At 42.1% G+C, this 13,960-nt stretch overlaps 1 protein-coding gene across 1 annotated transcript in view; it reads right to left on the reverse strand.

Annotated features, from left to right (window-relative positions):
• Positions 1 to 9,597: 9,597 nt before the first annotated feature.
• Positions 9,598 to 13,960, reverse strand: part of Trappc6b (trafficking protein particle complex subunit 6B) — a 29,271-nt gene continuing 24,908 nt past the window's right edge. Inside the window, exon 6 of the mRNA XM_045154454.1 lies at positions 9,598 to 9,707. Within this exon, the coding sequence (XP_045010389.1) occupies positions 9,676 to 9,707 (32 nt within the window). The 3' untranslated portion in view covers positions 9,598 to 9,675. The remainder of the gene's footprint in view (positions 9,708 to 13,960) is intronic.

The following is a 13,960-nucleotide window of genomic DNA, read 5'->3' on the forward strand; positions in this document are numbered from 1 at the left end:
ATATCAGGCTTTCTGCAATGAAGTCAGAGGAGCTCCTTATGTTTTTTGAATATTACCCTTCTTTTATTTTTATTACTTTTTTGGTTTGTTTTTGTGAGGTAGGGTCTCTAAGCCAGGCTGAACTGGAATTTACTATGTAGTCTCAGGGTGGCCTCGAACTCATGGTAATCCCCCTACCTCTGCCTCCAGAGGCGTGTGCCACCGCACCCAGCTGATTACCCTCTTGTAGATACATAGTTTGCATTTTTTTTCTTGCACTCTGTAAGTTGTATGAATATGTCCCCTTTGCTGTGTAGCATTTTTAGTTTGGTGTAATCCCATTTATCTTCCTGCTTTGTCTATCTGCCTTAGGGTGTGATATTCAAAAAATTATTGTAATGGCCAATATTATGCTTTTTTCATTTTCTTCTAGAAATTTTCAGTTATATATTCAGCCTACTTTGATTTGTACGTTAGTGAATCAGTTTCACTCTTTAGCATATGGATACTCAATTTCCCTTGCATTTTAAAAATATTTTGTTTAATTGACGAGCCAGGTGTGGTGGTGTACACCTTTAATCCCAGCACTTGGGAGGCAGTGGTAGGTGGATCGCCGTGAGTTTGAAGCCACCTGAGATTACATAGTGAATTCCAGGTCAGCCTGGGCTAGAGTGAGACCCTACCTTGAAAAATAAAAAAATTAAAAAAATTGTGTTTATTTGCAGTAAAGGCAGATAGAAAGAATGGGCATGCCACAGTTTCTAGCCAGTGCAAATGAACTCTAGACGAATGCGCCACCTTGTGCATCTTGTTTTATATGGGTACTAAAGAATCAAACCTGGGTCCTTTGGCTTTGCATGCAAGCACCTTAACCACTATGCAATCTCTCCAGCCCTCTGTACATTTTTTGAAGATATGTTTAACTTTTTGTTATTTTCCTTCATTGCATTGTGTTGTAGAAAGGCCTTACCACACAATCATAAAGCTAATCTCATATTTTCCTTGGTATTTCATGTTTTATTATTTTAAATTGGCAAGCAGAGAGAGAAGACAGAGAGAATGGGTGCACCAGGACCTCCAGCTGCTGCAGATTCCAGATACATGTACCATTTTGTGCATCTGGCTTTACATGGATACTGGTGAATTAAACCCTGGTTGTCACTAAGCTTTGCAGGCAAGTGCCTTAACTGCTGAGCCATCTCTCCAGCCGTAGTACTTCATGTTTGTTTGTTTTTATTAACAACTTCCATGATTATAAAAAATATCCCATGGTTTTGTCTCTTTTTTTTTTCAAGGTAGGGTCTTGCTCTAGCCCAGACTGGCCTGGAATTCATTGTATAGCCTCAGGGTGGCCTTGAACTCATGGCAATCCTCCTACCTCTGCCTCCCAAATGCTGGGATTAAAGGCATGTATCACACCCAGCTCTTTAGGATTTTGACACAGGAACTAGCTGGCCCATGAACTCTGGGGTTCTCCCAATTCTGCCCCTTTCCATTGCTGTGGGTGAATTGGGATTATAGATGTTGCATTATGTGTGCCACCACCCCCGGCTTAGTAAGTGATTTTCATCACCAAGTGCTCTCCACAGCTCATGAGAAGTTACCTTAACAAAATATACATGGGCTAATAAAATGAGGGTAGTTTTTTTTTTTTTTTTTTTTTTTAAGGTGTGCACCATCACGCCTGGCCTAATTCTATTTATTTGCAATCAGAGAGAGAGAGAAAGAATGGCACACCAGGGCCTCTAGCCACTGCAAACTAACTCCAGATGCATGTGCCCTTGTGCATCTGGCTTACGTGGGGGTCCTGGGGAATCCAATCTGGGTCCTTTGGCTTCGCAGGAAACGCCTTAACCCCTAAGCCATTTCTCTAGCCCGAAGATAGTTCTTAAAAGATTTTTTTTTTTACAGCTGAGTGTAGTGGCACACATCTTTACTTAGCACTCCCAGAGGTAGAAGGATCTTTGTTGAGTTGGAGGCCAGAGTGAGACTACATAGTTAATTTCAGGTCAGCCTGGGCTAGAGAGATCCTACATAAAAAATAAAAAAACAGCTGGGTATGGTGGTGCACACCTTTAATCCCAGCACTCAGGAGGCAGAGGTAGGAGGATTGCCATGAGTTCAAGGCCACCCTGAGATGACAGAGTTAATTCCAGGTCAGCCTGGACCAGAGTGAGACCCTACCTCAAAAAAACAAAAAATAAACTAACAGCCTGGTGTGGTGGTGCATGCCCCTTTAATCCCAGTACTCAGGCAGCAGAGGTAGGAGGATCTCTGTGAATTCAAAGTCAGCCTGGAACTAGAGTGAGTTCCAACTCAGCCATAAGTAGAGGCTCTACCTCAAAGAAAAAAAAAGAATTTTTTTTAATGGCCAGTGCCATGAGGGAAAACACATTCAGCCTCAGTAGCCATCAGAGAAACACACATTAAAACTACATTAGATTGGGCATGTTGGCACATGCTTTTAATCCCAACACTCGGGAGGCAGAGGTAGAAGGATGGCTATCAGTTTGATGCCACCCTGAGAACACAGAGTGAACTCCAGGTCAGCCTGGGCTACAATGAGATCTTACCTTGAAAAAAACTACATTGAGCCAGGTGTGGTGGCGCACGCCTTTAATCCCAGCACTCAGGAGGCAGAGGTAGGAGGATCACTGTGAGTTTGAGGCCACCCTGAGAATCCATAGTGAATTCCAGGTCAGCCTGGGCCAGAGTGAGAACCTACCTCGAAAAAACAACAACAGTAAAAAAACTACATTGAAAGGCTGAAGAGATGGCTTAGCAGTTAAGGCACTTGCTTGAGAAGCCTAAGAGCTTGGGTTCAATTTCCCAGTACCCACATAAGCCAGGTGCACAAGGCTGCACATGTATCTGGAATTGGTTTGCAGTGGCTAAAGGCCCTGGCGAACCCATTCTCTATCTCTCAAATAAATAAAATGTTTAGAAAACAAGGGCTAGGTCAGGTATGGTGACACACACCTTTAATCCTATCACGCAGGAGGCAGAGGTAGGAAGATCACTGTGAATTCAAAGCCATCCTGAGACTACACAGTGAATTCCATGTCAGCCTAGGCTAGAACATCTCCAGACCCTACGTCTAAAAACAAAAACCAAGGGTTTAGAGAGAGATGACTTAGCAATTGAGGCACTTGCCTGCAAAGCTCAAGGACCCAGGTTGGATTCCTGAGGACCCACATAAGCCAGATACACAGGGTAGCACATGCATCTGGAGTTTGCTTACAGCAGCTGGAGACCAGGTGCGCCCATATTCTGTCTCTCTATCTCTGCCTCTGCTTGCAAATAAAATTTTAAGAAATTTTTTTTTCAGATGAGGAATTTTTATTAACATTTTCCATGATTATAAAATATATCCCATGGTAATTCCCTCCCTCCCCACCCCCACACTTTCCCATTTGAAATTCCATTCTCCATCATATTACCTCCCCATTACAATCATTGTAATTACATATATACAATATCAACCTATTAAGTATCCTCCTCCCTTCCTTTCTCTACCCTTTATGTCTCCTTTTTAACTTACTGGCCTCTGCTACTAAGTATTTTCATTCTCATGCAGAAGCCCAGTTTAACAAATTTTTAAATGAGTGGTGAGGCTGGATAGATGGCTTAGTGGTTAAGACGCTTGCCTACAAAGGCTAAGGACCCAGGCTCAACTCCCCAATAGCCACATAAGCCAGATGAACAAGGTGGCGCATAAGTCTGGAGTTCTATTACAGTGCCCAGAGGCTCTGGTGTGCTAATTTTCTCTCACATAAAATTTTTTTAAAAATTAAAAAATGAGGGGTAAGTTATATTATTTGCAGGAAAATGGACGCAGTTGGAGATAATATTAAGTGAATAAAATGTCTCAGAAAGACAAGTATCACATTTTCTCTCATTTGTGGGTCCTAGATCTTATATACATACAAAAATCATATATACAAGAGCCAGGCATGGTGGCACACACCTTTAATTCCAGCACTCAGGAGGTGCAGAGGTAGGAAGACCACCGTGAGTTCAAGACCACCCTGAGACTATATAGTGAATTCCACCAGATCAGTCTGGGCCAGAGTGAGACCCTACCTCGAAAAACCAAAAAAAATCATATACGTAGCTGATATGAAAGCAGAAGCAAAACACAGAGAACAAAGGGGAGTTATAGGAGGGGATGAGAGAGAGAAGGCAGCAAGAAATGGGGGAATATACTCAACATGGAATATATCCTTGATGGAAATGGACTTAACTCAGTTAAACAAAATTTTAAGCTGGGAGCTGGGCGTGGTGGCGCACATCTTTAATCCCAGCACTCGGTAGGCAGAGGTAGGAGGATCACCTTGAGTTTGAGGCCACCCTGAGACTCCATAGTGAATTCCTGGTCAGCCTGAGCTAGAGTGAAACCCTACCTCGAAAAACCAAAAATTTAAGCTGGGTATGATGACACATGCCTTTAATTCCAGCACTTAGGGGACAGAGGTAGGAGGATCACTGTAAATTCGAGGCCACTCTGAGACTACATAATGAATTCCAGGTCAGCCTGGACTAGAGTGAAACCCTACCTTGAGATACCAAAAAAATTAAAACTGAAAGATAAATAACCCAAAGTAGACTGAACAAATAAGGAATTTAATATCTTACATAATAAAAAGTAAAGCAGGGCTGGAAAAATGGCTCAGCAGTTAAGGCGCTTGCTTGTAGAGCCTAGACCTGGGTTTAATTCTCAGTTCCCACATAAAGCCAGATGCACAAAGTGGCGCATGCATCCAGAGGTCATTTGCAGTGTCAGAAAGCTCTGACGCACATATTCTCTTATTGCTCTGCTTACAAATAAATACAATATTAGAAAAATAAGTCAGCTGGGTGTGGTGACGCACACCTTTAATTCCAGCATTTGGGAGGCAGAGGTAGGAAGATTGCCATGAGCTCAAGGCCACACTGAGACTATATAGTGAATTCCAGGTCAGCCTGAGCTAGATTGAGACCCTGCCTCAAAAAAAGGAAAAATAATAAATAAATACATCACTTCCCAGACTGGTTATTCAGGAGTAGCTCTCAAGTGCTTTCTAGGTGCAGCTACCCTGGGTATGATGGCTTTTGTCTTCATACTTGTCCTTTCGTGTCATCAGAAGGCTGTGACAGATTGCTTTCAAACACCCATCATCACAAACCTTCAACTGACAAGCAGAAAGAGGGAGGAACAAATCCCTATCTTGTCTTTTTTATTCCTCACTTCTATGGCCTCATGCACGGTAGGCCACAGCTTTACTACCAGTGAGCTATACACATCCCCAGCTCTTCTATCATTTCTCATTTTTGTGTGCCTATGTTATCTGAGACAGGATCTAGCTTTCCTCCTGTGTTTGCATCTCAAATCCTGGGGATACAGGGATGCTGAGATCCTTTATTTTCTTTCTTTCTTTTTTGTTTGTTTTTCAAAGCAGTCTCACCCTGGCCCAGGCTGACCTGGAATTAACTATGTAGTCTCAGGGTGGCCTTGAATTCATGTCAGTCTTCCTACCTCTGCCTCCCGAGTGTTGGGATGAAAGGTGTTTGCCACCATGCCAGTTTCTCTTCTTTTCTTTTTTTTGTTTTGTTTTGGTTTTCAAGGTAGGGTCTCACTCTAGCTCAGGCCGACTTGGATTTCACTATGTAGTCTCAGGGTGGCCTTGAACTCATGGCGATCCTCCTACCTCTGCCTCCCAAGTGCTGGGATTAAAGGCGTGAGCCACCAACCCAACTCTAATATGTAGCCCAGGCTGGCCTCAAACTCCTGATCCTCCTGTCTCCACCTCTTCAGCAGTACCCTACCGGTGTGTGCCACCACAATTGCTTCTTTTCTTTTTTAAAATAACATTTTATTTATTTGAGAGAAAGAGACAGATAATGGGCTCACCAGAGCCTCCAGCCATTGCAAACAAACTCCAGACTCATGGGCCACCTCGTGCATCTGGCTTACATGGGTCCTGGGGAACTGAACCTGGGCTTTGCAGGCAAGTGCCTTAAATGCTAAGCATTCTCTCCAGCCCCCTTTATGTCTATTTTTAAAAGCCTCAAAAATAAAAAAATTCCTAAAACTGTCAGACTTCTCCCTTTGTCTCTTTAGCTAAAACTACATGAAACAAAGCTGACCTAATTACTATGTAACTTAGAATCCAATCAACACATATGCTCTGCAGCTAGGAAAGCAGCACCCTTTTCTTAGCACAAGGCAGCTAGCTATACAGTTACAAGAGCCAGGGATGTGGTTCAGTGGGAGACTGGCTAACTAGAATACCTACAGGCCTTAGGTTAGAATCTGAGCACCCTGGGGGAAATGGAGCTTGTCATCAAAGGAAGGAACAACTGATGGGTGAGCAAATAAGCATCTACCAACTTCACTCGTCTGTAATATCTTTTGCATACACATACTACCACCTGTTCTTCTTTGAAGTGATCTACTTTGTTTCATCTGATGGAACTCTGTCTTGGCTCATAATACCTTTTTTTGTTTGCCTAGGGCTGACCTGGAACTCACTGGCAGCCCTAGGCCAGCCTCCAGCTCATGTCAATCACTCCTCTTACCTCAACTTCCCTAGTGCTAGGACTAATGGTGTATGTCACTATGCCCAGCTATAATGACCACTGTTGACTGCCAAGTTTGAATTTTTATTTGGTAGGGTGTTTCCCAAATTTGTGTATTTTTAACAGACCTGAAAAAATTGTTCTTTCAAAATGATTTGAGAATTAGGAGTGCTTTTCTTTCCCCCAAGGTAGGGTCTCACTATAGTCCAGGCTGACCTAGAATTCACTATGTAGTCTCAGGATGACCTTGAACTCACAGCGATCCTTCTACCTCTGCCGCTTGAGTGCTGGGTTTAAAGATGTGTGCCACCACACCTATGATACTATACCTTTCTACAGATGGAGAATGGTATAGCTTTAACTTAACTGAGTTTTATTTCCCCTTAGTCCTAAAGAAAATTCTTTTATTTACTTTTGTGATGCAGGGATCAAACCCAAGGCCTTGTGCATATTATAAGTACTGTATCTTTAAGCTATATCCCCAGACCTTAAATTCTTACAGTTTTGTGTTTTGACACAGCATTGTATACTCTCTCTCTCTCATAAATAAATAAATACAATTTTAATCTGACAATTTAATTCACTGATGCATTTTTGGAGTATCAGTCACCTTTTTATAGAATTCTCTGTCAAATCTATACACAGGGTAATAATTAAATGAGAAACAAATGTTGGGCTTGTTGTTTGTTTATTTGTTTATTTGTTTATTTGTTTGTTTTGAGACAGGCCCAGGTGTGCCTCAAACTCAAGAGCTTCCTACCTAGTTAGGATTACAAGCATACGTCTCCATGCCCAGGCCGGGCGTGGTGGCGCACGCCGCTAATCCCAACACTCAGGAGGCAGAGGTAGGAGGATCGCCATGAGTTCAAGGCCACCCTGAGAGTACAGAGTGAATTCCAGGTCAGCCTGGGCTAGCGTGAGATCCTACCTTGAGAGAAAGAAAATACATAAATAAAAGTACAGGTAGCACAACATGCAGTGTTTTAATAAAAGCTTAAGAGATACCTGCTTAAGCAAATAATTTAAGATAAAGAAGCTGAAAAAAGTTGCTAAGAGAAACTACAGGAGGAAGATATGACCCAATGAATATTGCTAAAACTAACCTCCGCCCTGTGGAACATGATAAAGACATTAAAACCTTCCCTAGGTCTTCCATACATAGGGAGAAAAGCTCAAAATCAAGACTGAAGGAGGAAAAAGTATAAAAATTCCTTCCTTCCATACTTAACACTTAAAATAATCTATATTTCACCTTGATCATAGCAGCAGAACTCTTAAAGATTGAACTCTATTAAAGTAAAATTAAAATTTCACTTTAATAATAGGGCTGGAGGGATGGCTTAGCGGTTAAGGCATTTGCCTGCAAAGCTATAGGACCTTAGTTAGATTCCCCAGGACCTACGTTAGCCAGATGCACAAGGGGACGTGTGTGGCTGGAGTTCGTTTGCAGTGGCTGATGGCCCTGACACACTCGCATATACTCTCTCTCTGTGTGTCAAGTAAAAATCAAATATTTTTTTAAAAAGTCCTCTGACCTCCACACAAGTGTGGTGGCGCGCACACACACACACACACACACACACACACACACACAAAAATGAAAAAAATTTTCAAGCAATTTAGAATTTACATATGTATTTATATGTATGTACATGTATATACAATGTATAAATGAAATTCTTATATAAGCATAAACATTCTCTCAAAAGAAATAAATTATAGGGGCTGGAGAGATGGGTTAGCAGTTAAGCACTTGCCTGTGAAGCCTAATGACCCCGGTTCAAGGCTCAATTCACCAGTACCCACGTAAGCCAGATGCACAAGGTGGCACATACATCTAGATTTTGCAGTGGCTGGAGGCCCTGACGTGCCCATTCATATTCATCCCCCCCCCTCTCCATCTTCCTGTCTGTCACTCTCAAATAAATAAATTAAAAATAAGCAAAACAAAAAATTTTTTAAAAGAAAGAAATTATAAGCAACACAATGAAATTAAGCTTACTCAGGCTGGAGAAATGGCTTAGTGGTTGAGGTGCTTGCCTGCAAACCTAAGGACCCAGGTTCAATTTCCCAGGACCCATGTAAGCCAGATGGACAAGGTGGCACATGCTTCTGCAGTTTGTTTGTAGTGACTGGAGGCCCCCTGGCATGCCCACTCATTCATTTTCTCTCTCTCAAATAAAGTTAAAAAAAAAAATCTAACTTAAGCATATTGGATTTTTATCCCCAAGATAGGGTCTTGTTCTAGCCCAGGCTGACTTGGAATTCACTATGTAGTCTCTGGGTGGCCTCAAACTCATGGCAACCCTTGGCATCTTGAGTGCTGAGATTAAAAATGTGTACCACCATACCTAGCTTGGCTTGCTTTTTAAAAATCACTAAAACGGGGCTACAGAAATGGTTCAGTGTTCAAAGGTGCTTGCTTACAAAGCCTTATGGCTTAGGTTCCATTCCCCAGTACCCAGGTAAAATCAAATGCAAAAAGTTGTTCATACATTTGTAGTTCATTTGCAGTAGCAAGAAGCACTGGTGTGCCCCATTCTCTCTGACTTTCTTCCTCTCTATATGTCTCTCTGTTTGCAAATAAATAAAAAATATTTAAAAAAAAAGTCAAGCTAATGCATCTTGGTCATCCTTACACAAATGATTCTGATTGGTGTACATCTTTTTTTTTTTTTTTTGGCTTTTCGAGGTAGGATCTCACTCTAGCCCAGGCTGACCTGGAATTCACTATGTAGTCTCAGGGTGGCCTTGAACTCACGGTGATCCTCCTACCTCTGCCTCCCAAGTGCTGGGATTAAAGGCGTGCGCCACTACACCCAGCTTACCTCTTTCTTTTTGCTAATTCAACAAATCCTGAGTTGTACTTCTCAGTCCATGATTAAATAAATATCACTCTAAGGAAATAAAAATGTTTAAAACAGTCTTAGATCTTGGTGTCATTTTGAAGTTGCAGCAAAGTTTATGTCATGGTATAGTGGCCCTTTATCTGCTTTGACTTAGTCTGGGTTAAACAAATAAAAAGCACCCTTGCTTCTGAACAAATCAGCAACAATGTAATTAAATCATTACTTGAAACACTTTATATAGGAATAATTTATCTCTTTACACTGTGGAAGCCTTGCATTTCAGTATCTTCTATAGCTTCTGTATCATCACCTGAAATTTGCCTGGAAAAGAAAATATAAAAATCATTCTTTAGGGGCTGGAGAGATGGCTTAGCAGTTATGTGCTTGCCTGTGAAGCCTAAGGACCCCGGTTCAAGGCTCGGTTCCCCAGGACCCACGTTAGCCAGATGCACAAGGGGGTGCACGCATCTGGAATTCATCTGCAGTGGCTGGAAGCCCTGGCGCGCCCTTTCTCTCTCTCTCTCTCTCTCTCTCTCTCTCTCTCTGTCAAATAAATAAATAAATAAATAACTTTAAAAAAAATCATTCTTTAATTTTTTGGTACAGGAAAAAGAAGCATATTCATCCATTTTCTGTTCTACTCAGGAAGTAGTTTCAGCCAAGAAACTTGCTGTCTTTTCACAATAAATTCATAATATAAATAAATCCAATTCCTTTTTTTGCATGTATATGTGGTGTACATGCGTGTGTATGCATATGAGTACATATATAGTTGAATGTGTAAGAATTAAATTCCTCAATTGCTCTCCTCTTTTCTTTTACTGAGGCAGCTCCTCTAGCTAGTCAGCTAGCCCCAGGCATTCCCTGTCTCCACCTCCAGTGCGCTGGGATTACAGGTAGCTGCCAACTCATCTAGCAGTTAATTTAAGTAGGTGCTCAGGATCCAGACTCTGGTCTTCATGCTTCAACAGCAAGTGCTTCACTGTCTGAGCCCTGCCAATACCATTGTGTGTGTGTTTCTTATATTCTGGGTATATCATTACTGATTTGTCACTGTAAAAAGGACTGTACATGGGCTGGAGAGATGGTGTAGTGGTTAAGCGCTTGCCTGTGAAGCCTAAGGACCCCGGTTCAAGGCTCGATTCCCCAGGACCCATGTTAGCCAGATGCACAAGGGGGCGCACGCATCTGGAGTTCCTTTGCAGTGGCTGGTAGTCCTGGCGTGCCCATTCTCTCTCTCGCTCTCTATCTGCCTCTTTCTCTCTCTGTCACTCTCAAATCAATAAAAATCTTAAAAAAAAAAAAAAAAAGGACTGTACAGTGAAGCGCAAATCAGTGTTATTCTTGGTTAATAGCTCCAGTAAAAAGATCTTAAAGAAGTGTACTGACAAAAGACTTGTTGGTTTATTTATTTACTTGTTTATTTGACAGAAAGAGAAGGAGGGGGAGAGAATGAGTGCGCCAGGGCCCCCAGCCACTGCAAAAGAACTCCAGATGCATCCACCATCGTGCTTCTGGCTAACGTAGGTCCTGGGGAGTCCTGGGTCCTCCAGCTTTATATGCAAATGCATTAACTGCTAAGCCATCCCTCCAGCCCAGCTTGTTGCTGTTATTTAGCTTTATAACTCTTTAAAAATAAGAGTGCTTTCTTTCTTTCTTTTTTTTTTTTTTTTTTTTTGGTTTTTCGAAGTAGGGTCTCACTTTAACCCAGGCTGGCCTGGAATTCACTGTATGTTTCAGGGTGGCCTTGAACTCTCAGCAATCCTCCTACTTCTGCCTGCCAAGTGCTGGGATTAAAGGCAAGCCCCACCATACTTGGCAGAGAGAGAGAATGGGCACACCAGGGCCTCAGGCTACTACTGCAAATGAATTCCAGATGCATACACCATTTTGTGCATCTGGGTTTCTGTGGGTAATGGGAAATCAAACTTGGGTCATTAGGCTTTACAGGCAAGTGCCTTAATTTCTGAGCCATTTCTGCAGCTCAATCAGAACTATTTTTAACAAAACAGAGGAAACACTGTTCTTTAAAAAAAAAAAGGGGGGGGGACTGGAGAGATAGCATAGTGGTTAAGGTATTTGCCTGGGAAGCCTAAGGACCCAGGTTCTATTCCCAGTACCCACATGCACCTTGTGCCAGATGCACAAGGTGGCTCATGCATCCAAAGTGTATTTGCAGTGGCTGGAAGCTATGGCACGCCTATTCTCTCTTCCTCTCTTCCTCCCTCTCTCTCTCTCTCTCTCTCTCTCTCTCTCTCTCTCTCTCTCTCACACACACATTCAAATAAATAAAGAAAGGAGAAAGCTAGCTAATCACAAGCATTTGTTATTCTCTGTCTCCTGAGTGAAGATGCAATGTGACCAGTTCTGCTTCATGCTCCTACTATCATACCTTCCCACCATGATGGGGAGTAACCTCAAATTATAAGCTGAAATAAATCCTGTCCTTTAAAAAAAAAAAATTTTTTTTTTTTAAAAGGCTAAGGTAGAAGGAAAGCCTTGTGTTCAGGCTGGCCTGTCCTACAGAACGAATTCCAAGTAAACCAGGGCTAGAATAAGACCCTTCTGTTAGGTCAGGACAGGCTCCCAAAATGGAGTCACCAAGGACAGTAGAATGGCAACAGACACAAGGAATTGTGTCATCCACATTCCTCAAGAAACCACCCAGCCATTAACCCTCCCTTGCCTAACAATACCCCCAGGTCATGGTTCCCTGCCTCCTTATCTCATAAGTCACCTGGTCACTGTTCTGGTCTCACACCCTAGCTATTGGTTCTTTTCCCTTCCTCACCTTCCCCCAACTGTAAAGACCTACGAAGCCCATTATCTGAAAACTCAGGTTGGCTGTGCTCCTCTCTTCTGCGCCAACCCTGGCAGCTCGTGTTTTTCCTGAAAAAAAGCTTTCATCTTTGCCTCAGAGTGGTTTGGGTGGTCTTGGTCACTCCCAAACCTTATACCTTCTTAATAAAAAAGGGGGGAGGGCACTGGAGAGATGGCTCAGCCTGGGATCAATTCCCCAATACCCACATAAAACCATATACACAAAGTGGCCTATATGTCTGGGGTTGCATTTGCAGTGGTAAGGACTCTGGTGTGCCCATTCTCCCTCTCTCTTTCCTTGAAAAAGAATAATAAATAAAATATTTAAAAATAGTAATCTGAGGGTTGGAAATGGCTTAGTGGTTAAGGCACTTGCCTGCAAAAGTTCAATTCCTTAGTACCCACATAAAGCCAGATGCCCAAGGTGGCACATGTGTATGGAGTTCGTTTGCAGAGGCTAGAGGCCCTAGTGTACCCTTTCTACATCTCTACCTCTCTTTGCCTCTTTCTCTCTCTCTCTCAAAGAAAAACTTATTGGGCTGAAAAATAAACTTAAAAAAAATTTTTTTAATTTACTGGGCTGGAGAGACGGCTCAGTGGTTAAGGCACTTGCCTGTAATGCCCCAGTACCCATGTAAAGCCAAATGCAGTCCATTTGCAGTGGCTAGAAGCCCTGGCACACCCATTTATTCTCTCTTCCTCCCTCCTTGCAAGTAAATAGATAAAACTATATATATTTTTTAGTCTGAAAAAGCTGGGTGTAGTGGCGCATGCCTTTAATCCCAGCACTTGGGGTGACAGAAGTAGGAAGATCACTGTGAGTACAAGGACACCATGAGACTACATCAGAAATTCCAGGTCAGCCTGGGCCAGAGCAAGACCCTACCTCAAAAAACTAAAAAATAGAAATAAATAAGTAATAATAATAATCTTGGCATGGTGACACACACTTTTAATCCCAGCACTCGGGAGGCAGATGGAAGAAATCTCTGAGTTTAAGGCCAGCCTGGGACAACATACTGAGTTCCAGGTCAGCTAAGGCTAGAATGAGAATCTAACTCAAAAAGCCAATAATATTATATATAATAACATAATATTATAGTTGGGGATATAGCTCAGTTAAGAGTGCTCAGCTAACTTCCACAAAGCCCTGGGGCATGGTGGTAAACATCCGTAATCTCAGTACTTAGGAGGTAGGGATGAAAGAATCAGAAGTTCAAGACATTCTAGGCCAGCTTGAGCTACATGAGACCCTGCCTCAAAAAAAAAGGGGGGCTCAAAGAATTTTCAATTACAAAGTATTCACAACTTTTTGATATCACCCAGCACTAAAACCTCCTGCTGCCACCAACCAGATTTTCTCTTCTCACTAAACTAGCAACTTAACATGTCTTAGTTTTGAACCCATCAAGAAGACAGTAAAAGGTGATTGTTGGTCAATTTACAATAAAGCATGAAAAAACAGAGAGAAAAAACAGAGAAGGAAAGAAAAAAAGTGAGAGTGAAACAAAAAAAAAAAAAAGGAAGGGCATGAGGAAAGAGGAAAGAAGGAGAGGAATGGAGGGGAAAAGAGGAAGGAAAAAAGGGCAGGGGGAGGAAGAAAGAGGATATCAAGAACAAGGAAAGAAGAAAGAGAACCAAAGTCAAGAGCTATCCTTTAAATTTTCTTCTAAGGGCTAGAAAGATGGCTCAACTGTTTAGGTATTTGACTGAAAAGCCTAAAAGCCCAGGTTAAATTCCTCAATGCCCTATAT

This window comes from Jaculus jaculus, chromosome 7, assembly GCF_020740685.1.
Source record: "Jaculus jaculus isolate mJacJac1 chromosome 7, mJacJac1.mat.Y.cur, whole genome shotgun sequence".
Lineage (NCBI taxonomy): Eukaryota > Metazoa > Chordata > Mammalia > Rodentia > Dipodidae > Jaculus > Jaculus jaculus.